This window comes from Theropithecus gelada, chromosome 14, assembly GCF_003255815.1.
Source record: "Theropithecus gelada isolate Dixy chromosome 14, Tgel_1.0, whole genome shotgun sequence".
In the NCBI taxonomy this organism is placed as follows: Eukaryota; Metazoa; Chordata; class Mammalia; order Primates; family Cercopithecidae; genus Theropithecus; species Theropithecus gelada.
In genome coordinates, this window is record NC_037682.1 from 18928944 (window position 1) to 18956506 (window position 27563).

General features: G+C 53.5%; 1 protein-coding gene across 1 annotated transcript; it reads left to right on the forward strand.

The window, feature by feature from the left end:
- Positions 1-21: 21 nt before the first annotated feature.
- ARHGAP1 (Rho GTPase activating protein 1) lies at positions 22-27204 on the forward strand. The gene is made up of 13 exons (XM_025357217.1): positions 22-130; positions 5844-6025; positions 6244-6339; positions 15300-15387; positions 21401-21532; positions 22928-23014; positions 23197-23295; positions 23556-23663; positions 23739-23815; positions 24020-24097; positions 24511-24639; positions 24820-24923; positions 25063-27204. Exons 2-13 carry the CDS (start codon positions 5893-5895, stop codon positions 25249-25251), a joined length of 1320 nt encoding a protein of 439 aa, XP_025213002.1. The 5' UTR covers positions 22-130; positions 5844-5892; the 3' UTR covers positions 25252-27204.
- The last annotated feature ends 359 nt before the right edge of the window (positions 27205-27563 follow it).

The window sequence follows — 27563 nt, forward strand, 5'->3', positions numbered from 1 at the left end:
GTGGGTTGGAGGTGTGGCGGAAGCGGTTGGGAATAGAGGCGAGCGGGAGGGGGCGGTTCCCGTTCCACCTCGGAGCCGGATGTTTGCCGAGCTTTGACAGGCGTGGCAGAGGGAGCAGTGCCCGAGCGCGGTGAGCTGCTGGGCGCGGGGTCTCCCCGGGTGGGGATGGGGAAAGGAAAGGAGCTGGCCAGGTAGTCCGAAGGGATGGGGTCCGGATGGGGAGGACCCGAGCAGATCCGAGGAGGGGAACGGGGGTGGAATTGGACTCAGAGGCCTGGACTTCCTGCAGGGTTTCTGCCCCATTTTGGCGCCTGCAATAAGAGGACTTAACCATTTTCACTGCCTTCTTCCTGTCTTCCCCAGGGCAGAGTCTAGGCCGGATCGCTGTCATCCAGCAAGCTGGCGGGAGGGGGAAATCTCCCATATCTGATCAGGCAAAACACTAATAACAAGAAATTTGGGGGAAATGTTCCTCCTTACCACTTATTAGGCCACGCTTTCAGTTCAACTTATTTATTTTTTTAAGACGGAGTTTCACTCTTCTTGCCCAGGCTGGAGTCTCCGCTCCCTGCAACCTCCGCCTCCCTGATTCAAGCCATTCTCCTGCCTCAGTCTCCTGAGTAGCTGGGATTACAGGCGTCCGCCATCACGGCCGGCTACTTTTTGTATTTTTAGTAGAGACGGGGTTTCACCATGTTGGCCAGGCTGGTCTCGAACTCCTGACCTCGTGATCCTCCCGCCTCGGCCTCCCAAAGTGCTGGGATTATAGGCGTGAGCCACTGCGCCCGGCCTCAGTTCAACTTCTTAATTTGTGAAATGGGATAACTGCAATACGTAACCTGGGCTTTGTAAACCGTGAAGCTCTATGCAAACGTAATTGTAGTTGAGAGTTATAATTGCTGCTGTATTGTGGTGGGATTTGCAACTGGGAGGCCGACCCCAACATTGAAAATATTATTTCTTTTTTTTTAGACGGAGTCTCACTCTGTCGCCCAGGCTGGAGTGCAGTGGCGTGATCTCGGCTAACTGCAACCTCCACCTTCCAGGTTCAAGCGATTTTTCTGCCTCAGCCTCCCAAGTAGCTGGGACTACAGGCGCACGCCACCATACCCGGCTGATTTTTGTATTTTTAGTAGAGATGGGGTTTCACCATCTTGGCCAGGCTGGTCTCCAAATCCTGACCTCGGGATCCGCCCGCCTCGGCCTCCCAAAGTGCTGAGATTACAGGTGTGAGCCACTGTGCCCTGCGAGAATATGGTTTCAAGTTGCTATCTATGTTCTGTGTAAAAGAGAATATTAGGGGAGGGGCTTTAGTTTGCTCTTTTGTGGCACCTCTCTGAACCTTGAGAATTGCATGAATGACAGCCACTTAGATAATTGTTGAGGTGATGACCCTCACCAAGAGACCGCTACAGACAGACATGGATTAAAGTCCTGCCTCTGCTCGTAGTATGACCCTCAGCAACTGGCTTATTTTTTTCTGGTCCTTACTTACTTTCTCTTTTTTTTTTGACACGCAGTCTTGCCCTGTAGCCCAGGCTGGAGTGCAGTGGCGCAATATCGGCTCACTGCAACCTCCGTCTCCCGGGTCCTGGTTCAAGCAATTCTCCTGCCTCAGCCTTCTGAGTAACTGAGATTACAGGCACATGCCACCATGCCCAGCTAATTTTTGTATTTTTGTAGAGAAGGGGTTTCACCATGTTGGCCAGGCTAATCTTGAACTCCTGACCTCGTGATCCACCTCAAAGTGCTGGGATTACAGCCGTGAACCACCACGCCTGGCTGGTCCTCTCTTTCCTCACTGTAAAATGGGCTTAGTAGAACATGCCTCATCAGTGCTATTGTGAAGCTGAGTTTATGTCCCCAGTTCATGGTCCTATATAGGCCCTCAACAAGTATGGGTTCCCTTCTTTACTTAGGAGATGAATTAATTGGTTCAGTCATTCAACAAATGATAGCGTCTACTATATGTCAGGTGTTATTCTGAATAGGCCAGAAGTTCTTAAACAGTGATTCTCAGAAGGTGTATGAACCTCTTAAAATTGCATACATCTACTAACTTTTCTTAGGGAAAAAGTTCACAAATGTTACCAATTTCAGAAAAGTCTACAGCTTCCCAAAATTGATTGCCTAAGGTGATCCTTAAGTTTTTGTAAAGGTTTACCTGCTGAGAATGGAAAAATTAATCTCAGAGTTGGGTGTATTTTGCAGAGTAGAGCAGGCTTGTGGGTGGCTGGTGTCTTAAACAGGCAGGATACTTCGTTTCTACTACTTGATGTTAGAATTTCCCTGTCCTAGCTTCCTCACCCTCCCACTGAATGGGAGTTTAACTTCCGGGCTCAGAGAAGGTAACAGCTGTGGGTTGGGGGTGGTGGGAGGGGCCAGTCTGACTGGGAGATGGGAACTCCTGGGCTTAGTTATGCTGGGAAAGGAGGTTATGTGGGGGGGGTTGAGGGAGGTCACGTCTGGAAGAACTGACAGTATAGAAGAGCAGTCATTGGAAAAGGGGTGAAGTTCAAGTTCAGCTCCCTTTTAGCTGGTGCCCTCCCTCCCTCACACCTACCCCAGCTCCCAGCTGCTCCTTTTTGTTTTTTAGACGGAGTTTCGCTCTTTCACCCAGACTGGAATGAAGTAGCACGATCTCAGCTCACTGCAACCTCCGCCCCCCAGGTTCAAGTGATTCTCCTGCCTCAGCCTCCTGAGTAGCTGGGATTACAGGCACCCACCACCATGCCTCGCTAATTTTTTTTTTTTTTTTTGCATTTTTAGTAGAGATGGGGTTTCACTATGTTGGCAAGGCTGGTCTCGAACTCCTGACCTCAGGTGATCCACCTACCTTGGGCTCCCAAAGTGCTAGGATTACAGGCGTGAGCCACTGTGCCCGGCCCCAGCTGCTCCTTCTAATCCTGTTGTTCACCGCAGCCCAAAGTATTTCTGAACACTGGAGAATTATATTTTTGGGAGGTGCCATTGCCTCTGCAGAGGAGGAAATTTAGGCCCAAGTAGGAAAAGGACTTGCTCAGCATCTTCACAGCTCACTGGCTTAGGCAGGATGATAATCCAGCTCTCCATACTACCTCATCATTTCACGGCATCAGCACCTACTGTGTGCAGAAAGACGTCTGGAGGATAGCTGTAGGTGGGACTGAAGGAGCCCCTGGTCCCTGGCCAGTGACAGGTTGAATAGAAAGGGTGGAGAGAAGGCTCTGGCCTGGAGGGGGTTGCTTTGAGCTGGATTCTGTCTTTATTACCCAGCTGGAGGTCACTCTGGGGAGCAGCTCCCACAGGCTCCTGGTTGGATGGCAGGAAGAGCGTGTAGATATTGAAGGGTTGAAGTGTTGAAGACTGAAGGGGAGTGAGGGAGCTGGGCTTTGGTGTCTCTCAGAGAAACGCATTCCTGACTGTGAGGAATCATCCTCTGTGTCTTGGGAAGGGATTATATTTTGGTGGTAACCAGGGGTAGTGGATGAGGGCAGGGGACAGGGAGAGGGAGAGGAAGAAGAGGGTTTTTTGGGGCCGTTTTGGCTGGTTGGGTTTGGCTTGGGAGCTTGAAACAGCGTTACCACTCAATCAGTTTGGTTGCCCTGGTGATAGGGTGGCTGTTGCCAGGCACAGGGAGAGGGCTCACCATCCAGGGCCCTTGGCTGTGATGTGATGTGTGCGGGAGGTTGTCAAGTGGCCTCAGAGCCCAGAGTCTGTGGCTCTGGGATGGCAGCTCTCCCCCTCTTCTTCCTGCCCACTCTCAGGGCTTGTCTGTTCTGCTTATCTGCCCTGCTGATTCTCTGACCATATATGTCAGTTTTGGGGCTCCAGGAATGCAGCTGGACATGGAACAGCCTCTTCCTTGGGGTCAGACTGAATAGATTGAACTGAAAACTCCCCTCCCTCATGTGGAGAGCTTGTGGCAGGAGAGGGAGTTGCTTCCCATTAGGGCTGAGGGCAGAGGTGCCTACCCCCAGGCTGCATGCGGCTGCAGCCTTCTGGCCAGATTCCAGACCTGGAGAAACACCCAGCTTGGTGGTCGGCTCTGCCCCGTGCCTGCTGGAGCTGCTGTTCAGCTGCTGGTCACCTCCTCATCTCAGCACTCCGGACATCGCGAGCATCCCCCTTTCCCATCTGTGCCCTCCAATCATTAGGGCAGTCGACTTTTCCACCTTGAAACTGGTGGAACCGCAGAGTAAGAGTGGGCTTGGACGCCCCTCGGAGCCTGCAGACTGTTTGCGATGACTGGCAGGCACTTCCACATCCCCTGCTGCTAGTTCCTGTCCTGGAACAAACCCAGCTGTGCCCCGCAGCCATAGCCCCCCCGCTTTTTTTTTTTTTGAGATGGAGTCTTGCTGTGTCGCCCAGGCTGGAGTGCAATGGCGTGATCTCTGGTCACTGCAACCTCTGCCTCCCGGGTTCAAGTGATTCTCCTGCCTCGACTTCCTGAGTAGTTGGGATTACAGGTGCCTGCCACCACGCTCGGCTAGTTTTTGTATTTTTAGTAGAGACAGGGTTTCACCATGCTGGCCAGGCTAGTCTTGAACTCCTGACCTCAGGCAAGACTACCTCAGGTAGTCTTGATCCTCCCGCCTCGGTCTCCCAAAGTGCTGGGATTACAGGCGTGAGCCACCGTGCCCGGCCAGTCATAGCCTTTTTTTTCTGGGACCCTGTAGTCTTTGGCTCCCTCCTCCCTTCTGGGCCAGGAATGAGGGATGGAGTGGCCAGGACCATAGGTGACCTTTTTCAGGTGTGGGATGGGTTTAGACACCCTATGTTCCTTAGTTTTTTTTTTTCTTTTTTCTTTTTCTTCCTCTTTTTTTTTTTTTTTTTTGAGATGGAGTTTCACTCTTGTTGCCCAGGCTGGAGTGCATTTGGCACAATCTTAGCTCACTGCAACCTCTGCCTCCTGGGTTCAAGTGATTCTCCTGCCTCAGCCTCCCGAGTAGCTGGGACTGCAGGCGCCTGCCACCACGCCCGGCTATTTTTTTGTATTTTTAGTAGAGATGGGGTTTCACCGTGTTAGCCAGGCTGGTCTTGAACTCCTGACCTCAGGTGATCCTCCCGCCTTAGCCTCCTAAAGTGCTGGGATTACAGGCGTGAGCCACGGCGCCCAGTATGTTCCTTAGATTCTTTTTTTTTTTTTTTTTGAGACGGAGTCTCGCTCTGCCGCCCAGGCTGGAGTGCAGTGGCCGGATCTCAGCTCACTGCAAGCTCCGCCTCCCGGGTTCACGCCATTCTCCTGCCTCAGCCTCCCGAGTAGTTGGGACTACAGGCGCCCGCCACCGTGCCCGGCTAGTTTTTTGTATTTTTTAGTAGAGACGGGGTTTCACCGTGTTAGCCAGGATGGTCTCGATCTCCTGACCTCGTGATCCGCCCGTCTCGGCCTCCCAAAGTGCTGGGATTACAGGCTTGAGCCACCGCGCCCGGCCGTTCCTTAGATTCTTACAACATTTCTACCCCTGTAACTGCTGGAGCCTGGGAGGCTTCTGTGTCCAGGTCTTCTGAGGAGAGAGGCATGGACCTCTGCCCTCTGCAGCTGGGACTGCATCACTGAGCCAGCTGGGCGGCAGGCAGCACAGGACCTGGCACAGCTCTTCCTTCCCCAGCTGCAGGACCTGGAGGGAGGCGCCGAGCTGTGCCATCCTCTGCCCCAGCTGCCTTTTCTGGCAACACGCATGAGCCACAGAGCCAGGAGAACCCAGAGCTACATGGAGCTCTTGGCGGGGATGAGGAGTGTTGAGGAATAGGGACGGGGAGCCTGGGAGAGGGAAGGGTGGGGGCAGGAGGGCATGTGGTGGAGGTCGCAGAAGGTGAAAATAGCGGGTCACTGACCTGCCACCGGTCCTCCTCTCTCCCAGGTTTCTCTTAAGGTTCTGCAGGGCAAGACTGTCGGGGACAGGCTTGGCCATGGATCCGCTGTCAGAGCTGCAGGATGATCTGACCTTGGATGACACCAGCGAGGCTCTGAACCAGCTGAAGCTGGCCTCCATCGATGAGAAGAACTGGCCCTCGGATGAAATGCCTGACTTCCCCAAGTCAGGTGGGCTGTATCTGATCTCAGGCAGCTACAGGCGCTTTAGAGGGGGATGTACCACTACTGCTGAAGGGAGACGCCAGGAGGGCAGGAGGGCGCAGACCAGTCCCAGGTTTGGGCTAGGAGCACAGGCCTTACTGGGGGAAGGGCCAGACAGCATGCCTCTGGGGCAGAGCATGGTGCCAGCCCCCTGGCTTGTCCCCTGACCCTGCTGTGTTCCTCAGATGACTCCAAAAGCAGCTCCCCGGAACCTGTCACACACCTGAAGTGGGATGACCCGTACTATGACATCGCCCGGCACCAGATCGTGGAGGTGGCAGGTGAGCGCACCCAGCACTGTTTTGCTAACCCTCAGAGGTCCTGGCCTCAGGAAGTCAGCCCCTCCCACCACAGGGGACGGGCCTCCCTGCAGTCTGAGCCCTGGCCCTGGACATGCATCGTTCTTTAAAAGTGCAGACTCCTCATTGCCATTTAATGTGCTCACCTGCAGCCACCTCCTGACCTATGGCCCCGTTGTCTCCACTTGCAGGGGGCATGTGGGGAGCCATGTGGCCTAGTGGCTTTGAAGTCAGAAAGCCCTGGGTTTGATCTCCAGCTCTGCTGTCTGAACTCTCATTTCTTCCTTGTGGGTTACAATAATGAATGCATGTCAGGGCCTAGCCTGGAGCCAGAACATAGTTGGCCTTGAATAAGTGGCCTTCCCTTCCCCTCATTCTATTCCCCTCCTACCCCTCCACCCTAATGTTGGCTTTTCCACCCCATCAGTTACTGGGGAGGATGGAGAGTGCCAGTCCTTCCTGGGAAGTCTGGAATGGGCAGAGCCTCTCTCCAGAAGTGGGGAGGCCACATGCTCCCTGGAGAGTCAGGTTCCTGGCAGATGTGCTGCCCTGCTGAGAATGGGTGCGGAGCCCCGCTTAGGTCTCTGTCTCAGGGAGCTCCCTCCCTCCTGTTCATAAGGGGGGACCCACAAGAAACCAGGAGCAGGGGAGTCAGGCTGATGAGGTGATTGCTGCCCTTAGGGCCCCACTTTAGAAGGAGCAGCTGGAATCTAGGATCCTTTGTCTTTTCCCTAACATTTGTCCGTCCTCGCTGGTGAGGCCAGGCATTCATAAGCAGGGGGCGGCATGGCCCTGCTCTGAGGCATTGGCGTGGGCAAGGAGAACCTGGCGGACAGTGGCCCTGGAAGAAACCTGTCCGGCCATGGGGGTGCTGGGCTTGGAGAGGGAGGGGGCAGTTGAGAGGATTGCCCCGAAGGTCAAAGGTGTTTCCATGGCGTTTGTATTCCTGGTGCCTGCCCTGGTCTGGGTTGAGGGCCTTGGCTCTGGCCTCACTCGCCCCCTGCAGAAGGCAGGCTGAGGGTTTTTTCCCCGGTCTGGTCCTGAATTGGGCACAGGAGAGTCACCCTGAGGGTTCTGAACTTGACTGGAATCTGGGGGGTACCTGATGTGAAGGAGTTTCTGTCCTGACATCATCCTGGCCTGTGTGGTCAAGGCAGAGCTGGGGGAACCTGCCTCTCCCCGCCTCCATGGGTGACACCTCCTTCCCCACATCCCCCGCACAGAGCTGCAATTCGTTTCTATTTCCCCAGACTGCGATGAGCCTGAGGGGGCCCAGCCAGGTAGGTGTCCGTCCTGGCTGTCTGTGCTTGGCCTCTCTGGGCTGCGACCTCTGGGGTTGTGGATCAGGAAGGGCTCTCGGTGGAGGCCAGATGGGGCTAGCTTAATTGCAGCCCCACCCTGGGGAGCTGGGAGCTGGTGCTGCCTGGGAGTCGGAAATAGCAGAAGATTTACAGGAGATAGGATGGGGGTGGGGTAGGCTGGGTGGGGACGCACCCAGACCCCAAAGGGAAAGGAGGGTCTGGTCTTGGGCAATGGCCTCTGAGTGGTGGCTCAGGGACCTTCTGGGTGATGGTGTCCCCATGGATGTGCCTCCCTGATTGCTGAGAGGAGGCTGGATTGGCATCACCAGGCACTCATTTGATGAGACCGTGGAGATGTCCGGGAGAAGCCCTTGTAGGAAGGGAGGGTGGGTTGTGGCCTCAGCTCCCCTGCAGCCCCTGATCTCCCTGCTGGGAATGGTTGTCATGCCCCAGGGTCAGATTTGACTCAGTCCCAGTGGATTCTTTCCAGTGGTGTGCTGGTAAATGGCTCTCTGGAGAGGGGAAAAAAGGCCATGATTTGTAGCGTTTGCAGCTTCTGCCTTGCAGATCTCTAGCTACCAATGTGACATCAACTGGCTTGCAAAATTCCTGACAATTGAACAGCTTAACAAATGTGTGAGCTGGCTGTAGCATGTGACTGGCTCCGTTAGCCCAGCCCTACCTCCCAGGTTCCAGGCCTGCTGGTCTGGTTGTGGGTGGGGCTGGTTTGAGGGGGCCCAGAATGCCTGGGGAGACCTGTTGCTGATTAACTCCAGGGCCACCCTGGGAGAGTTCCTGATTGGTATCTGGGGAACACAGAGGCCTCCTTCTCAGGCGGCTTGTCTCTCCCTGGTGCTTTGCACAAATGCTGCCCCTCCCTCATTGAGTCTTCTCCCCAGTGCCCTGGAGACACTAGAGCTGCCAGCTCCTTTGTCTTTAAAGCTCCTGGGCAGGGCCGGGACTTTGCTCAAGCCTGTAGTCCCAGCACTTTGGGAAGCCAAGGCGGGTGGATCACGAGGTCAGGTGTTCGAGACCAGCCTGGCCAACATAGTGAAACCCCGTCTCTACTAAAAATACAAAAAAAAAAAAAAAAAGAAAAAAGAAAAAAATTAGCTGGGTGTGGTGGTGGGCGCCTGTAATCCCAGCTACTTGGGAGGCTGAGGTAGGAGAATCACTTGAAGCTGGGAGGCGGAGGGTGCAGTGAGCCAAGATCGCACCACTGCACTCCAGCCTGGGTGACAGAGCAAGACTCCGTCTCAAAAAAATAGTAAAAAGCTCCTGGGCAGAAGTTGGCTCTGATCTGAGATTAGGACGGGGAGTTTTGAACTTCTTTCCATGTGCTCCTTGTAGCAGCAGCTGCCCTGCCTGCTGGCAAATACTAAGCTACCCAAGGACTTGGGCATTGGGACCCACTCCAGGAAGCCGGAGGGCAGGAGCTAGACCTAGTGTTGCCCATCCCCTCATTCCTCGACTATCTGGGAGTCTCACCATCTGACCGACCCCCTTTTTGTCCACATCTTCATCCTGGCTTCATTCAGTGTGCATTCACGGAACCCTGAAACAACACTTTGGGAGGCCGAGGTGGGTGGATCACTTGAGGCCAGGAGTTGGAGACCAGCCAGGCCAACATGGTGAAATCCCATCTTCTACTAAAAACACAAAAAATAAAACTGGCTGGCATGGTGGCGGGTGCCTGTAAACCCACCTACTCAGGAGGCTGAGGCAGGAGAATCACTTGAAGGTAGAGGTGGAGTTTGCAGTGAGCAAGATCACGCCACTGTATTCCAGCCTGGGTGACAAAAAAAAGAACCCTGAAATGAGACTTGTAGTCTGCATTAGGGATTCAGTAAGGAAAAACACACCTCCCCTCCTTCAAGAAGCTAACAGCCAGCTGAGCGTGGTGGCTCAGTAATCTGGAAGGCGAGGTGAGAGGATTGCTTGAGGCCAGGAGTTTAAGACCAGCCTGGGCAACATAGTGAAACCCTGTCTCTACAAAAATAATAAAAAATTAGCCAGGTGTGGTAGCCTGTGCCTGTAGTCCCAGCTACTTGGGAGGCTGAGGTGGGAGGACCCTTGCAGCCCAGGAGTTGGAGGCTGCAGCCAGCTATGATTGCACCACTGCACTCCAGCCTGGGTGATAGAGCAAGATCCTGGCTCAAAAAAAAAAAAAAAAAAAATTACAGTCTAGTGAAGTGGTTCTTAAAACTTCTCACAGTCCACTTTGCAACTATGAAACGTATCCCCAGGATGGGGGGGATCTCTTTGACTGAAAAAAAGAAGTGTGGCCGGGTATGGTGGCTCACACCTGTAATCCCAGCACTTTGGGAGGCCAAGGCTGGCGGATCACGAGGTCAGGAGTTCGAGACCAGCCTGATGAATACGGAGAAACCCTGTCTCTACTAAAAATACAACATCAGTTGGGTGTAGTGGCGCATGCCTGTAATCTCAGCTACTCAGGAGGCTGAGGCAGGAGAATCGCTTGAACCGAGGAGGTAGAGGTTGCAGTGAGCTGAGATCATGCCACTTCACTTCAGCCTGGGTGACAGAGCGAGACTGTCTCACAAAAAAAAAAAAAAAAATACACATGCTTGTAATATTTGTCATATAACATCATGGAGGTGCTGTGTCTGCTGAGTGCATTGGTGGAGCCCTGGTTGAGAACCCACAGCTTCCCACTTACAGAGTGCTGTGGCCAGCGGAGAGGAGGCACCATGGGCCTCCAGCCCTCCCCGCAACAGCTTCCCTAACCAGTTGCTACCTCTTAAATTTTAGAGCCGGGGCCTCACAGACTTTCTGCCCTGGCTGAATCCTCAAATCTGCCAGCCAGTGAGGCCTCCCTTGCTGCCGGTGCAGGTGTGAGAAATGGGGACTCACGGGCTGGAAGGAAAGATTCTTTTGGTATCCCTCATGGTCCTGGAGCATTTCCCCCATATCCTGGGCATTTCCTCTGCTTAGAAAGAGGTAGGCAGGGCCGGGCGCGGTGGCTCAAGCCTGTAATCCCAGCACTTTGGGAGGCCGAGGCGGGTGGATCACGAGGTCAGGAGATCGAGACTATCCTGGCTAACACGGTGAAACCCCGTCTCTACTAAAAATACAAAAAATTAGCCGGGCATGGTAGCGGGCGCCTGTAGTCCCAGCTACTTGGGAGGCTGAGGCGGGAGAATGGCGTGAACCCAGGGGGCGGAGCTTGCAGTGAGCCGAGATCGCGCCACTGCACTCCAGCCTGGGAGACACAGCGAGACTCCGTCTCAAAAAAAAAAAAAAAAAAAAAAAATGAAAGAGGTAGGCAGATGAAGCCCCTCTCCCCAGGCTGGTGGTAGGCATCTCAGGGGTTTCTGAAGCTGCAGACTGTAGCGAGGCTGGGCTTGCCGGTCTAACCCTTTGGCCCTGGCCCCTGCCAGTCTGCTTTTCCTTCCACTGTCAGAGCCAGTGGGAAGTGAATCAGAGTAGGCACATAGCCCCAGAGCCACCCCCAGCTGGCCTCCGGGATCTCATCCCCTCAGGATCTAGGCTGGGGTATGAAAGAGAGCAGGTGCCACCTGGTCCTTTAAAACAGACCTTCCAGGATGGAGCTGCACTTCCTCTGCAGACAGGCTAGTAGAGGATTCTCTGCTTGCAAATCTGGAGACGTTCTGTCCTGAGCTTTGGGAAACTCACTGTCTGAAGCAGTCTGGCCCATAACCAAAGCATAATCAAGAACAAACATAGAGGCCAGGTGCTGTGACTCATGCCTATAATCCCAATACTTTGGGAGGCTGAGGTGTGCGGATCATCTGAGGTCAGGAGTTGGACATCAGCCTGGCTAACATGATGAAACCCTGTCTCTACTAAAAATACAAAAATTAAGGCTGGGCGTGGTGGCTTATGCCTGTAATCCCAGCACTTTGGGAGGCTGAGGTGGGCGGATCACCTGAGGTCGGGAGTTCGAGACCAGCCTGACCAACATGGTGAAACCCCATCTCTACTAAAAATACAAAAATTAGCCGGGCGTGGTGGGGCATGCCTGTAAGCTCAGCTACTCAGGAGGCTGAGGCAGGATAATCACTTGAACCCAGGAGGCGGAGGTTGTAGTGAGCCGAGATCACGCCATTGCACTCTAGCCTGGGTAACAAGAGCGAAACTCCATCTCAAAAAAAAAAAAATTAGCCAGGTGTGCTGGCATCCGCCTGTAGTCCCTGCTACTTGGGAGGCTGAGGCAGGAGAATCTCTTGAACTCAGGAGGTGGTGGTTGCAGTGAGCACAGATCACTCCACGACACTCCAGCCTGGATGATAGAGACCCCATCTCAAAAAAAAAAAAAAAAAAAGAAAAAGAAAAACACAGAAATAAAACTAGAACCAGGCATCCCATAGTTTAATGGTGACCTGTGATTCTGTGCAGGCTACCAAAACGTATTGAATACCTGCCACGTGCCGGATCCTGGACCAGTACTGGAGACTGCAGGTGCCGTGGTATGCAGCTGTATTCCCAGCTACTGGAAAGCTGAGGCCGGAGTTCAAGACTAGCCTGGGCAACATAGAAAGATCCTGTTTCAAAAAAAATTGTTTTTAATTAAGCAGGTGGGATGGCATGTGCCTGTAGTCCTGGCTATTCAGGATGTGGGAGGCTAAAGCAGGATGATTGTTTGAGCCCAGGAGTTCAAGGCTGTAGTGAGCTACGATTGTGCCACTGCACTCCAGCCTGGGCGACAGAGCGAGACCCTGTCTCTTAAAAAAAAAAAAAATCACAGCTTGCCAGGAGTAAAAAAAGAAAAAGAACAAAGACAATGAGACACAGCCTCTATCTTTGAGCTGCTCACAAGCCTGTCAGGGAGACAGGTACATAAACAATTCTACAGGAGACCGAAGGGTCAAGACAGTGATGGGGGATGGTTTATGCTGGGAACCATGAAAAGGGGCAGCTAACCTGTCTGGGGAAAGAGGGCATGGACACAGGTGTCCAGGAGGCGATTATGCCTGCGTTGAGTCTTAAGGGTTGGTGGGGGCCCTAGAATATCTTAATGAGAAAGGATAGAATGCTTAGAAATCTACAGAAGTCAATCAGAGCCAGTGTCGTCCGTAATTTTAGTAATAAGCTGGGTGCAGTGGTGCACACCTGTAGTCTCAGCTACTTGGGAAGCTGAGGTGAGAGGATCACCTAAAGCCAGGAGTTCAAGAACAGCCTGGGCAACACAATGAAACCCCCATCTCTTTTATTTATTTTTTATTTATTTATTTTGAGATGGAGTCTCGTTCTGTCGCCCAGGCTGGAGTGCAGTGGCGCAATCTTGGCTCACTGCAAGCTCCGCCTCTCGGGTTCACGCCATTCTCCTGCCTCAGCCTCCCTAGTAGCTGGGATTACAGGCGCCCACCACCACGCCCAGCTAATTTTTTGTGTTTTTATTAGAGACAGGGTTTCACCGTGTTAGCCAGGATGGTCTCAATCTCCTGACCTTGTGATCCGCCCACCTTGGCCTCCCAAAGTGCTGGGATTACAGGCATGAGCCACCACCCCTGGCCAAGACCACCATCTTTTAAAAAAAATTCTAGTAATAAAATCAGAAAGCAATTGTCAGTGGTCAGAAATGAGACATGACTGTTAAGTAATCAGACTGATTTCCTCAGTGGCCTCAAACATGCTGAGAAGGTAACTTCAAGAGGCTTTCCAAATACACACTGCTCAGTGGGAGTGCTTATGGAAAAGTGTAGACTTATGACTTTGGCAAGATCACAAATGCTTTAGTGAGCTTTTTTTTTTTTTTTTTTTTTTTTTTTTTGAGACGGAGTCTCGCTCTGTCGCCCAGGCTGGAGTGCAGTGGCCGGATCTCAGCTCACTGCAAGCTCCGCCTCCCGGGTTCACGCCATTCTCCTGCCTCAGCCTCCCGAGTAGATGGGACTACAGGCGCCCGCCACCTCGCCCGGCTAGTTTTTTGTATTTTTTTAGTAGAGACGGGATTTCACCGTGTTAGCCAGGATGGTCTCGATCTCCCAACCTCGTGATCCGCCCGTCTCGGCCTCCCAAAGTGCTGGGATTACAGGCTTGAGCCACCGCGCCCAGCCTAGTGAGCATTTTTTAAAAATTGAGGTAAGAGCTGGACACGGTGGCTCATGCCTGTAATCCCATTGCTTTGGGAGGCCGAGGCGGGTGGATCACGAGGTCAGGAGTTTGAGACCAGCTTGGCCAACATGGTGACACTCCGTCTCTACTAAAAATACAAATATTAGCCAGGCACGGTGGCAGGCGCCTGTAATCCCAGCTACTCAGGAAGCTGAGTCAGGAGAATCGCTTGAACCTGGGAGGCGGAGGTTGCAGTGAGCCGAGACTGTGCCACTGCATTCCAGCCTGGGTGACATAGTGAGACTCCATCTAAAAAAAAAAAAAAAAAAAAAAAATTGAGATAAGAGTCACATAACAAAATTCATCAGTTTGCAGTGTACATTTCAGTGGTATAATACTTAGTGCATAATGTCATACAGTTATCACCTCCATCTAATCCCAAAACATTTTCACCACCCGTACTCATATCACGCTGTACCCACCAAGCGACCTGTCCTCATTCCCCCTCCTCTCAGCACCTGGAAACCAATACTTTGCTTCCTGTCTCTATGCACGTACCTATCTAGACGCCTCATGTAACTGGAATCATAGAGTTGGTGGCCTTTTGTGACCAGCTTTCACTTGGCATAGTGTTTTGGAGGTTCATTCACATGGTAGCATGTATCAGTACTTCATTCCTTTTTATGGCCAAACAGTATGCCATTGCATGGATTAACTACATCGTTTATCCGCTGAGGGATATTTGGGTTGTCTGCACCAGGCATGACTTTTTTTTTTTGAGACACTCTTGCTCTGTCACCCAGGCTGGAGTACAGTGGCGCCAGCTCAGCTCACTGCAACCTCTGCCTCCCAGGTTCAAGCAATTTTCCTGCCTCAGCCTCCCGAGTAGCTGGGACTACAGGCGTGCACCACCACACCCAGCTAATTTTTGTATTTTTAGTAGAGATGCGGTTTCACCATGTTGGCCGGGCTGGTCTCGTAATTCCTGACCTCAGGTGATCCCCCTGGTTTGGCCTCCCAAAGTACTGGGATTGCAGGCGTGAACCACTGCCCCTGGCCGGCATGACTTTTTAAAAAGTGATGTTGGCTGGGTGCGGTGGCTCACGTCTGTAAGCCGAGCACTTTGGGAGGCTGAGGTAGGAGGAGGCCAGGAGCTCAAGACCCAGGCTGGGCAAGATAGTGAGATCTGTCTCTACAAAAAAATTTTAAAATTTCACCGGGTATGGTGGTGCTCACCTATAGTCCTGGCTGCTTGGGAGGCTGAAGTAGGAGGCTCTCTGGAGCCCAGGAGATTGAGACTACAGTGAGCCGTGATTGCGCCACTACATTCCAGAGTGGGTGAAAGAACAAGACCCCATCACAAAAAAAAATCAGTTTTTTTTTTTTTTTTTAAATACCCCAGCTCAGTAACCCTGAAAGCAAGCTGCCTCTCTCTTCAATGGCACACCCTTGAGTGCAGGAGGCTGCCCAGAGGTCTGTGTGCATGGGCGCTCTGGCCCCTGTGGTAACTGGCTCAGCTCAGCATGCCTGGCCCCTTTAAGTTCCTCACCCCACTTCTTTTGGTTCCCCTTCAACCCACTGCACTCCGTCTTTCTCCATACCTAGGAGATGACAAGTATGGGCGGAAGATCATTGTGTTTAGTGCCTGTCGAATGCCCCCCAGCCACCAGCTGGACCACAGCAAGCTCCTGGGGTGAGTACCTGCTGGGAAGTGCGTTGGGGCTTTGCCCAGATCCCCAGTGTAGCCTAATGCCACGTTCTTTACTTTCCCTCCCTGTCTGTGGGTGCTCGGCCGCCTGCCTTAATGCCTCCCCTCTTCTCATGAAGGAGCTGGTTAATATTTAGGGGAGAGCACTGGACGAGGAGTCAGACCTAGTTTCTAGTAATTGAAGCTGGGTGATCTTGGGAAGCATTTTTAAGCCTCGCTTTCCTCACCTTTCAAAGGGATAATAATACAAGCCTCTTTCCTTACAGGAGTGAGAAACAGCATATGAAAAGGAAGGACTTTTGTCCAGATGTGAGGATTGACTATTATAATCCTGTGGTGTTTCTGAGATGGATGCAGTTGTTTATCATTTATAAGAATCATTAGTGTTGTCTTATTTTGTGCCTTTAGTGTCAGTGGTTTCTGTACCAATGTGGGTTCTGCGAGCCAAACATACGTAATAACTCTGGCCAGTCCAGACACGTCCTGACTCAGGGCTGAAGACTGGTCGAATGCCGAGGCTTGAAAGACCCGTTTATGGTTGAGCCAGCTCTGGGCTCACAGGCGAGCAAACTCACCTCCTGCTGCTGTCCTCGGGGTGTGTAGTAGAGTGAGACCATCTTGCCCTGCTTTCTGTTTTCTATTGGTAAATTTTAGAAAGATGCACTCCTTTCCTGACCAGTTTGAAGCACTCTGAAATGTAAAATTCTGGCACTGTCCCAAGCCGCTCTTTGAGATCCTGGATGATTGCGTGCGAGCAGGAGGAAGTGTGGGCTCAGGGACAGACCCAGGGGGCAGCGGCAGAAGGGGAAGGGCCTGAATTGGGAGTCTCAGCCAGTCCTGGCAAGCCAGGGCCACAAGCTGGGTCTTCCAGCGCCAACTAGGAATTCTATCTCTCTGGTCTTCTGAATGCTCTTCCCGCTGCTCCTCACAAGGCAGGCAGAGCCTTGTCCAAGCCCGCCGCGTGGCCCAGCCAGAATGGGCAAGAGCTTGGCCTGGGGCTGGCAGAGGAGGCACATGGCCTTTTCTCTAGTTCTTTCTGTGTCTGATGTACCAGGTGACAGCCTTCTGCCCAGATAATAAGTGAAGTGGGAGGAAGTCAGTGGGTGGGGGTGGAAAGCACCTGGTTTTCAGGAGACAGCTTGCTGGGGAGGCCACGCCTACCCCGGGGCGTCCTTGGCTTCAGGAAGTCCTCGACATCAGCTGCTGCTTGTCCTCCATCACTTCTGTCCTGGTCACAGTCCCTGCTGAGGGCAGCAGGGTGCTTCCATCGTAGAGCACTTTGTCCCGTTTTCAGTCAGATTATCTCAGACGTGGCTCTTCCCAGCTGTCCACCCGGATCCGGGAGGTTGAAATAGAAAGTGCCTGAAGCGGCCAGGCACGGTGGCTCATGCCTGTAATCCCAGCACTTTGGGAGGCCAAGGCAGGCGGATCATGAGGTCAGGAGATCGAGACCAACCTGGCTAACACGGTGAAACCCTGTCTCCTAAAAATACAGCTGGGCGTGGTGGTGGGTGCCTGTAGTCCCAGCTACTCGGGAGGCTGAGGCAGAATGGTGTGAACCTGGGAGGCGGAGATTGCGCCGCTGCACTCCAGCCTGGGTGACAGAGCGAGACTCCGTCTCAAAAAAAAAAGTGCCTGAAGCTTGGAATCAAATTCAGAAGACACATTCAACTTCAGCTCTGCACCTCCTGCTAGCTGCGTGCCTTGGAGCAGGTCTTTTCCAAGCCCTGTAAAAATGAGACTTGTGGCCAGGCGTGGTGGCTCATGCCTATAGTCCCGGCACTTTGGGAGGCCAAGGCGGGAGGATCATGAGGTCAGGAGATCAAGACCAACCTGGCTAACATGGTGAAACCCCGTCTCTACTAAAAATACAGCCGGGCGTGGTGGTGGGTGCCTGTAGTCCCAGCACTTTGGGAGGCCAAGGTGGGTGGATCACGAGATCAGCAGTTTGAGACCAGCCTGACCAACATGGTGAAACCCCGTCTCTACTAAAGATACAAAAATTAGCCAGGCGTGATGGTGCAGGCCTGTAATCCCGGCTACTCAGGGTAATCCCAGCTACTCAAGAGGCTGAGGCAGGAGAACTGCTTGAACCCGGGAGGCGGAGGTTGCGGTGAGCCCAGATCGTGCCATTTCACTGCAGCCTGGGTGACAGAGTGAGACTCTGTCTCCAAAAAAAAAAAAAAAAAAAAAAGAGGCCGGGCATGGTGGCTCACGCCTGTAATCCCAACACTTTGGGAGGCCGAGACAGGTGGATTATGAGGTCAGGAGATTGAGACCATCCTGGCCAACATGGTGAAACCTCATCTCTACTAAAAACATAAAAATTAGCTGGGCATGGTGGCGTGCGCCTGTAATCCCAGCTACTCAGAAGGCTGAGGCAAAAGAATCGCTTGAACCCGGGAGGTGGAGGTTGCAGTCAGCTGAGATTGCGCCACTGCACTCCAGCTTGGGCGACAGAGCGAGACTTTGTCTCAAGAAAACAAACAAACAAAAAAAGACTTGTGCCCACCTCCCAGGGTTGTTGTGGGCATTAGGTAAGAACACACGACTGGGCATGATGGCTCACGCCTGTAATCCCAGCACTTTGGGAGGCGAAAGCAGGTGGATCACGAGGTCTGGAGTTCAAGACCAGCCTGACCAACATGGAGAAACCCTGTCTCTACTAAAAATACAAAATTAGCCAGGTGTGGTGGCGGGCACCTGTAATCCCAGCTGCTTAGGAGGCTGAGGCAGGAGAATCACCTGAACCCGGGAGGCGGAGGTTGCAGTGAGCCAAGATCATGCCATTGCACTTCAGCCTGGGCAACAAGAGTGAAACTCCATCTCAAAACAAACAAACAAACAAAAAAAAGAATATACATGAAATCCATTGTGTACATTTTTAAAGCATTATAATTTAGAGAGTTTAGAAAAATATATGTAGCCATAAAGAAAAAATATATAGATAACTGAAAAAAAAAAGGTCTCCCACACACCCACCATCTAGAGAGAAAGTTACTGTTAATACTTTTGTGTAGTAATTTCCTATTATTTTAATAATGTATATGGAACTGTATAGTCAGTTTGGTATCTTTTTTATTTTTATTTTTTTTGAGACCGAGCCTTGCTCTGTCACCTAGGCTAGAGTGCAGTGCCATGGTATTGGCTCACTGCAACCTCCACCTCCTGAGTTCAAGCGATTCCCCTGCCTCAGCCTCCCAGGTAGCTGGGATTACAGGCGTGTACCACCACACTCAGCTAATTTTTGTATTTTCAGTAGAGAGAGGGTTTCATCATGTTGGCCAGGCTGGTCTTGAACTCCCCACCTCCGGTGATCTGCCCATCTCTGCCTCCCAAATTGCTAGGATTACAGGTGTGAGGCACCACACCCAGCCTGGTTTTGTATCTTACATAACACTTTTTTTCTGAGCATTAAACATTCTTCAAAGATATCTTCTAAAAAACCTTTTATTGACATCTAATATGCCGGCAGAAAAGTGAATACATTATAAGTGTACTGTGTGAATTTTCAAAAACCGAACACATCTGTGTCACTCACACCCTACAAAGGGTATAACCACTGTTCTGACATCTGACTTCACAGATTCATTCTGTCTACAGAAATGTCCTGTGAGCTGTTCTATGTATGGTTGTCACGTGGTTGATTTAACCAATTCCCTGCTGTTGCAGTTAGCTTGACACTAGATTTTTTTTCCCCCATCATAAAATGGGCCATGAAGAACAGCCTTCTACAAAAATGTTTCTGTTCATCTCGGATTCTTTCCTTAGGACAAACTCCCAGACATATTTTTACAGGGTCAGAGAGTATGAGCATTTTATAGCTTCTGATAAACATCACTTTATTTCCCTACAAAAGGCCATAACCTCCGTCAGTGGATGAGAGTATCTGTTTTCACTACAATCTTTGCTATTTTTGTAGTTGCAAAATGCAATCTCTTTATGCTACAGCTCTTTGTAAACTGCAGTGCTTAGTGTGGAGAAGCGGTAAATGACCACGTACTGGGGATCCCAGCATCAGCCACCCCACGCCTGCCTGTGCTAGCCCAGCCTGGCACCCATGGGCCAGTTTTGAGCATACTCTCTCTGGGTTAGGTCAAGCTCTGGCCACTTCACCAGGCTTCTCTCCTTCCCTGCCTCCCCTTGGAAGTCCTTAGCATTCTGTCTGCCTAGCCTCCCAGCCTGGAGTAGTGTCCCTTTGGGAGACTAGGAGCTGTTTGGCCAACTAGAAAGAGGGTTTTATGGCCAGGCACAGTGGCTCACGCCTGTAATCCCAACACTTTGGGAGGCCAAGGCGGGCGGATCACCTGAGGTCGGGAGTTCTAGACCAGCCTGACCAACATGGAGAAACCCCATCTCTACTGAAAATACAAAATTAGCTGGGTGTGGTGGTGCATGCCTATAATCCCAGCTACTTGGGAGGCTCAGGCAGGAGAATCGCCTGTACCTGGGAGGCAGAGGTTTCGGTGAGCTGAGATTGCGCCACTGCACTCCAGCCTGGGCAACAAGAGTGAAACTCCATCTCAAAAAAAAAAAAAAAAAGGAAGAGGGCTTTACATGCACCCCCCTCCCTTTCCCCAGTTCTTGTTCATTCCATCCGTACCTCTCAGTGTGCTCAACACCAGGTGTGTATATGTTTGTGCTGAGCTCGTAGATAGCGTGTTATTAGCATAATAGGGAACCAGAGGAGTTGGGGCTCTTTGGTCCACTAAAGGCCCAGTGACTGGAGCAGGTGACTCTCTGGCCACCCTATCCCCTCTCATGGGCACAGTGTTTTACCACCGGCGCTGGAGTTTGTGTGTAAAAGGCAAAGCTGTCCCGTGGTCAAGAATGCAGGCTTTCAACTGGGTGCAGTGACTCATGCCTATAATCCCCCAGCACTTTGGGAGGCTGAGGCAGGAGGATTACTTGAGGCCAGGAACTCAAGACCAGCCTGGGCAACATAGTGAGACCTGTCTCTACAAAATAAAAACTGAAAAAATGAGCCGGGGATGGTGGCTCACACCTATGGTTCCTGCTACTCAGGAGGCTGAGGCAGGAGGAGAGCTTAAGCCTGGGAGGTCAAGGCTGCAGTGAGCTGTGATCATGCCACTGTGCCCCAGCCTGGATGACAGTAAGATCTTGTCAAAAAAAAAAAAAAAAAAAAAAAAGTAGGCTTTGGTGTTAGACACTTCACTTCCAGGATCTACCACAGGCTGTGTGACCTTGGATCAGCACTTGACCTCTCTGGTCATTGCCTCCATTTGTAGGATGGGGATTACATCAGCCTCAGTTATAAGCAAGGTATGAGATAATGTATGTGAAGTGCTTGGCAGACACTAAAAGCTTAATATTGAGAAATGGTGACTGTCATCATTATTGATTCAGGGAAATCCTGATTCAGGGGAAACGTCATTCCCATTTTCACTGCAGGCCTAGGAGTGCCTGGGTTAGGGTCCTGGTCTCCTGACATCTAGTTCCTGCTCAAGAGTGAGAACTGTTATTATTATTACTATTATTGAGATGGAGTTTCACTCTTGTTGCCCAGGCTGGAGTGCAGTGCCACAATCTCTGCTCACTGAAACCTCCGCCTCCTGGGTTCAAGCGATTCTCCTGCCTCAGCCTCCCGAGTAGTTGGGATTACAGACATGCACCACCATGCTCGGCTAATTTTTGCATTTTTAGTAGAGATGAGGTTTCACCATGTTGGCCAGGCTGGTCTGGAACTCCTGACCTCAGGTGATGCACCCGCCTCGGCCTCCCTAAGTGTTGGGATTACAGGCATGAGCCACAGCGCCCAGCCCGAGAGCTGTTATTATTGTCATTCCTCCCCCCAGCCACTACCCTGGGTCTCCTCCACGGGAACCTGGTGACTGATTATGAGCCAGAACAGACTGTGCTAGGGGCGGGCCGTGGGGAAGGGGCTGTGACATGGTGGGAGACCCCTGGGGCTGCTTTCTGTCTTCACGGGGCCGCCCCTATGCACAGGGCAGGCCTGAACAGGGCTTTTCCCTGGAAGGTACCTGAAGCACACCCTGGACCAGTATGTGGAGAGCGACTACACGCTGCTGTATCTGCACCACGGCCTGAACAGTGACAACAAGCCCTCCCTCAGCTGGCTCCGTGACGCCTACCGGGAGTTTGACCGCAAGTGGGTTGGGGCATGGGGCCTGCACAGGCAGATCCAGAGGCAGCGGCTCTGCCAGCTTCCGGGCTGCCCTCCACTTGGGCATGAGCTTATTCCAAGGCAGGGGGTGGCGGGGGCTGCCATCTACGTCAACGAAAAGAATCTGCAGTCAGATCACCCTGGGCTTAAAGCCCAGTTTCTCAGCTTATTCGCACTCTGACCTCTTGTTTTACTTAACCTCTCTGAGCCTCCTGTTTTCTTTTTTTTTTTTTTTTTTTTTTTTTTTTTTTGAGACGGAGTCTCGCGCTGTCGCCCAGGCTGGAGTGCAGTGGCCGGATCTCAGCTCACTGCAAGCTCCGCCTCCCGGGTTCACGCCATTCTCCGGCCTCAGCCTCCCGAGTAGCTGGGACTACAGGCGCTGCCACCTCGCCCGGCTATTTTTTGTATTTCTTAGTAGAGACGGGGTTTCACCGGGTTAGCCAGGATGGTCTCGATCTCCTGACCTCGTGATCCGCCCATCTCGGCCTCCCAAAGTGCTGGGATTACAGGCTTGAGCCACCGCGCCCGGCCGCCTCCTGTTTTCTAATCTGTAAAATGGGACAGTGGGAGATGCTGCCTCCCACTCCCAGCAACCACAACCAGGGCGCAGAGGAGGCGGCAGCTCCTCCTTCCCCCTCCCTTCACCCCAGAGGCCAAGTCCAAGGTCTCACCTGCACCAGGAAAGCAGTCAGGAAACGAAGCACCTGGTAGTTCTCCTCGGGCAGCGTCTGGAGGACCTGCAGCGTCTCTGCCACCCTCTGGCTCTCATCAATGTCCATGAGGAAAGGGGGCCCAGGTTATAGGGGCCCTGGGCTGGGCTGGTTCAGGACGCTCTGACGCAGGCTAGAGGGGAGACCCCCCAGCAGTCTTCCCTGGGAGGCACCTAGGCCCGAAAGCCTGCAGCGCACCTGCCCTAAGTCCAGCCCCAGGCCCAGCAGAAGAGAGGGGGACTCTTCTGTAAAATGGGACCCTTACCTCGCATGCTGGCCATGTGTGTTCAAATCAGAAAGTATGCACTGAGGCTGGGTGCGGTGGCTCACACCTGTAATCCCAGCACTTTGGGAGGCCGAGGCGGACGGATCACTTGAGGTCAGGAGTTCAAGACCAGCCTGGCCAACATGGTGAAACCTCGTCTCTACTGAATACAAAAATTAGCTAGGTGTAGTGGTGGATGCCTGTAATCCTAGCTACTCAGGAGGCTGAGGCAGGAGAATAGCTTGAATCCGGGAGGTGGAGGCTGCAGTGCGCTGAGATCACACTCCAGCCTGGGTGAAGGAAACTCTGTCTCAAAAAAAAAAAAAAAAAAAGTATGCACCAGGACCCTAGCATGGTGCCTGTCCTACCACGCCTGCTCCTGAGTTGTCCCTTCTGCCTCTGCAGGTATAAGAAGAACATCAAGGCCTTGTACATTGTGCATCCGACCATGTTCATCAAAACTCTGCTCATCCTCTTCAAGCCCCTCATCAGGTGAGTGTCCATGGGCAGGGCCGGTGGTCCTGGCTTGCCGGGAACTCTGAAGCCAGGAGGCTGGGCAGCCTGGGGACCACCAGGGGCGGCTGGGCTTCGGTCTGAACTGGGTCGGTGTTGAGGGGACAGTAGAGGCCACCGGAAGGGGTCCCCACAACCCAGGCCCTTTCCTCCACCAACAGCTTCAAGTTCGGGCAGAAGATCTTCTACGTGAATTACCTGAGTGAGCTGAGCGAGCACGTGAAGCTGGAGCAGCTGGGGATCCCTCGCCAAGTGCTCAAGTGAGGCGGGTGCGGCGGCCGGGCGCTCGTGAAGCCAGGGTCGCGAGGACGCGTGTCCTGATTCAGAGACCGCGTGGGGCTTAGGCAGAGCAAGCCCGTGTCCCGACCTCTCCCAGGTCTTTGCTGCTGTGGAAAGTGGAGTTGTTAATGGAGATCGCATGAGACGATCCTCCTGACCCTGCGTGGTCAATGCTTGATTGAACTGGCAGAGCGACTCCAGAGCCAGGCAGGGCCTGACCCACCTCCCTCTACTCCTGCAGATATGACGACTTCCTCAAATCCACACAGAAGAGCCCCGCGACAGCCCCCAAGCCGATGCCCCCACGGCCCCCCCTGCCCAACCAGCAGTTTGGAGTCTCGCTGCAGCAGTGAGTATGAAAGGTGGCTAGGCCGTGGCGGGCGGGAGGGGCTGCAGGCCCGGCTCACCAGCCTTGTTCCCGCAGCCTCCAGGAGAAGAATCCAGAGCAGGAGCCCATTCCCATTGTGCTCAGGGAGACTGTTGCCTACTTACAGGCCCACGGTGAGTGCCGGGCCTGCCTCCTCACCAGCCGGGTCTCCCGGCTCCCCTCAGGAAGCTGGGGCAGCTGCTGGGCAGGGCAGAGGGAGGTCCTGCAAGCCTCAACACCCCCACCCAGCCCTGCCTAGAACCCCAAGACAGAGAAGGGGCAGGGAATCCAGCCGGTGCCCAGCGCTTGGAGGCTCACCAGGCCCTAATATTTCCCAGCTCTCACCACCGAGGGCATCTTCCGGAGGTCGGCCAACACCCAAGTGGTCCGGGAAGTGCAGCAGAAGTACAACATGGGTGAGCGGCCCTGGGCTGTGGCAGGGCCATGTGTGTGTGTGACTGGTAGGGGCTTCTCTGCCCTCTGCTGCCCTGTAAATGAGGGTCTCAGAGTCTCTTCCTGCTGGAGGTTTCCGTGGCACTTGGTGTCACGTAAGTCCCCCTTCTGCCAGGCCTGCTGCCTTATCGGTTGGGCTCCCGGGTCCTGGATATAGGCACATTCAGAGGTGAGGAATAAGGGTGGGGTGTGCCAGGCCCCACTCGCCCCAGATGGCTGGAACCTGCATTCTCTGATCACAGAGGAAGAGGGAGGCAGGTGTCAGAGGGGCTTGTGCAGGGTCCAAGGGCAGTCAGGCAGTGCGGCCTGCATTGTCTGCAGATGGGTGCTGCCCTTCAGGCTGCGCCGAGCTTCTCTCACGCTGCCCCCACCCCAGGGCTGCCTGTGGACTTCGACCAGTACAATGAGCTGCACCTGCCAGCAGTCATCCTCAAGACCTTCCTCCGGGAGCTTCCTGAGCCCCTGCTCACCTTTGACCTCTACCCCCATGTGGTGGGCTTCCTCAGTGAGTCCCCCCCTCTTCTGCTGGGCCTGGGGCTGGACTTAGGGCAGGTGCGCTGCAGGCTTTCGGGCCTAGGTGCCTCCCAGGGAAGACTGCTGGGGGGTCTCCCCTCTAGCCTGCGTCAGAGCGTCCTGAACCAGCCCAGCCCAGGGCCCCTATAACCTGGGTCCCCTTTCCTCATAGACATTGATGAGAGCCAGAGGGTGGCAGAGACGCTGCAGGTCCTCCAGACGCTGCCCGAGGAGAACTACCAGGTGCTTCGTTTCCTGACTGCTTTCCTGGTGCAGGTGAGACCTTGGACTTGGCCTCTGGGGTGAAGGGAGGGGGAAGGAGGAGCTGCCGCCTCCTCTGCGCCCTGGTTGTGGTTGCAGGGAGTGGGAGGCAGCATCTGTAGCTTTCTGCTGCAGTCCCTGATTCCCTCCACAGATTTCTGCACACAGTGACCAGAACAAAATGACCAACACTAACCTGGCTGTTGTCTTCGGCCCTAACCTGCTGTGGGCCAAGGATGCAGCCATTACCCTCAAGGCCATTAATCCCATCAACACCTTCACCAAGTTCCTTCTGGATCACCAAGGGGAGCTGTTCCCCAGCCCGGACCCCAGGGGGCTCTGAACCTGGCCCCTGCCCCACCAGACCCTTTTCTGGTAGCCCGGGTTTGGACTCTTCCCCCTGGCATCAGGGGCCATGAAGCCCCCTGGAGAGAGATGCTGGAGCCGCCCATCAGGCATGCCCTCCCCCACCTCTGTCCAGCCCGCCTCACGGCCCTGGCGGCCTCGCTGTTACCAGAAGACGTTTTTCTTCGCCTTACACTTCTCACTGCCTCTCTGGACACCTGGCTTTTGCTGGGCTCTCCAGAGCTGGGCTTGGCTCTTCTAACTGGAGAAGGACTGAGCCCCAGTAACCCTTTTCCTGCTTTTTCTGCCTCTGTTTCCCTGGCAACTGTGGATGAATCAAATCACTGCCGGCTGGGCTGGTAGCAGGGGCCGCTCCTCCCCTCTGGATTGCTGGGAATGAGCAGCTGAGCTCCTTGGTGTGGACACCGCCCCAAGCTGAGGTGCCTCCCTGTCTGGTAGGCTGCCCTGCTTTGCAGAAGTCCCACTGCATGAAGGCCAGAGTGCAGGCACCCTTGCTCCTATACTGCCCCCAGCAGCTCAGTCTGGGGTATTTCCCCTGCTGAGGAGTGACAGGGCTGGAGCCTGTGTCTGCTTTCTGCCTCCTCCTCTTCCACACATCCTGGGTCAGCCTTTCCCAAGTGATACTGCCCCTGAGGTGTCCTAACCCCTTGGTTCTGCTGGGACTGGTAGCTTGGATGACAGTGCTCAGAGTCCCAGCATCCACTTGAAACCTCCCTCTCCACCTTCCTGCCCCTGAGAGCTACAGTGTGCGGTGGGATCAGTGACTGGCCGGGTCAGCCTCTCCCTTCCTGGCCTCCTTTCCCACACGGGCAGATCATCAGCCTTCAGGTTCTTGTGGACCTGTCTGTTGTGGAGTCACACTGGCCCCTGCCCCGGCCAGAGGTGACTCAGTGCCTTAGGATCTCTGTGGCTCCTTCCTCCAGCTGGGGGACTCTTAAAGGGGCTGGGGTAGAGGCTGTGAGTGCCCATAGGAGGGGCAGAGATTGTGCTGATAGATCAGCCCAGATAGGTGGGTTCTAGCAATTTCCCCAGGAGATTAATGGGCTCTAGGGCCCCTCACTTTTTTTTTCTGAGATGGAGTCTCTGTTGCCAGGCTGGAGTGCAGTGGTGCAATCTTGGCACACCTCTGCTTTCCGGGTTCAAGCGATTCTCCTGCTTCAGCCTCCTGAATAGCTGGGATTATAGGTGCACGCCACCATGCCTGGCTAATTTTTGTATTTTTAGTAGAGACAGGGTTTGACCATGTTGTCCAGGATGGTCTCGATCTCCTGACCTCGTGATCCACCCACCTCGGCCTCCCAAAGTGCTGGGATTACAGGCGTGAGCCACCGCACCTGGCCAGCCCTGTTGTCTTTCAAAGAACCTCGACCCCAATGATGGCTGATCTCTCACTCCCACTGTCTCATAGAATTACACTCCTTCCTGGGGACTCCTGTTCCCGCAGTCTTGTCCTTGGGGAGTACAGGGAAGTACCTGCAGTGACCCTGCCCCCACGATCTTGGCCAGGCAAGACAATTCCAGAGCCCATACTGTGGGAATCCTCACTGACCAGCCCAGCCCCACCCACAAACCAGGCTGGGCCTGGGTGTAACTTCGCTGGGCTCTCCCAAGACCATCGGCAGCGCATTCAGCCCCCTGGGGCCTGGGCTTTTGCTGGTTCTCCATCAGTCCCTTGGTCTCTAGCCTCATCCAGGGCTGCTCTGCTCTCCGCCCTCCTTTGTGTATCAAGTGTCGCTCACAGCCCCATTCACTGGGGAGCCTTTCGGATCTATTTGGTCTTTCTCATGCCCCCACTGGTCTGTACCCCAGGGAAGGGGCGCTTGTACTGTGAATCCAGTGTTCACATTCACACTTAATGACTTCCTTGGCACCAATCATGTATTTCACCATTTGCACTTTTTGTATTTCAATAAAAATGGAGATGCAAAACGGCCCATCTGGATGTCGGGGAAATGAGTGGGGCGTGGAGGTTGGGAACTGGATGGGAAGTGTGGTGCGGTGGAGGAAAAGGAACAGATGGGGCTTCAGGAAGTCCCCTCCCCAGTCCATCTGCCGCTTCCTCATCTTGTGCACTCGAGTGGTGATGAGGGCAGCTTCCTGACCAGCTTCTAGGCATGGAGGTGTCCACGGCCACCTTCCTGTTGTTTGTACCCCCAGCATTCCAGTGGGCCACCATGTGCTGCATCCTATGACCAGGGCCTCTCTTCTTTTCCCAACTGGAATGTACCAGAAGTTTGAAGGGAGCTTAATCTAAGGCAAGCAGGAGGAAGAAAAGTGGTAGGGACGGTG

What these genes read in the sequence shown, in the direction of transcription:
- ARHGAP1 (XM_025357217.1), top strand. Translation starts at nt 5,893, where the DNA reads ATGGATCCGCTGTCAGAGCTGCAGGATGATCTGACCTTGGATGACACC. An exon ending in GCCTGACTTCCCCAAGTCAG is followed by an intron (nt 6,026 to 6,243) that starts GTGGGCTGTATC and finishes TGTGTTCCTCAG; the next exon opens with ATGACTCCAAAAGCAGCTCC. An exon ending in CTCTTCAAGCCCCTCATCAG is followed by an intron (nt 23,015 to 23,196) that starts GTGAGTGTCCAT and finishes CTCCACCAACAG; the next exon opens with CTTCAAGTTCGGGCAGAAGA.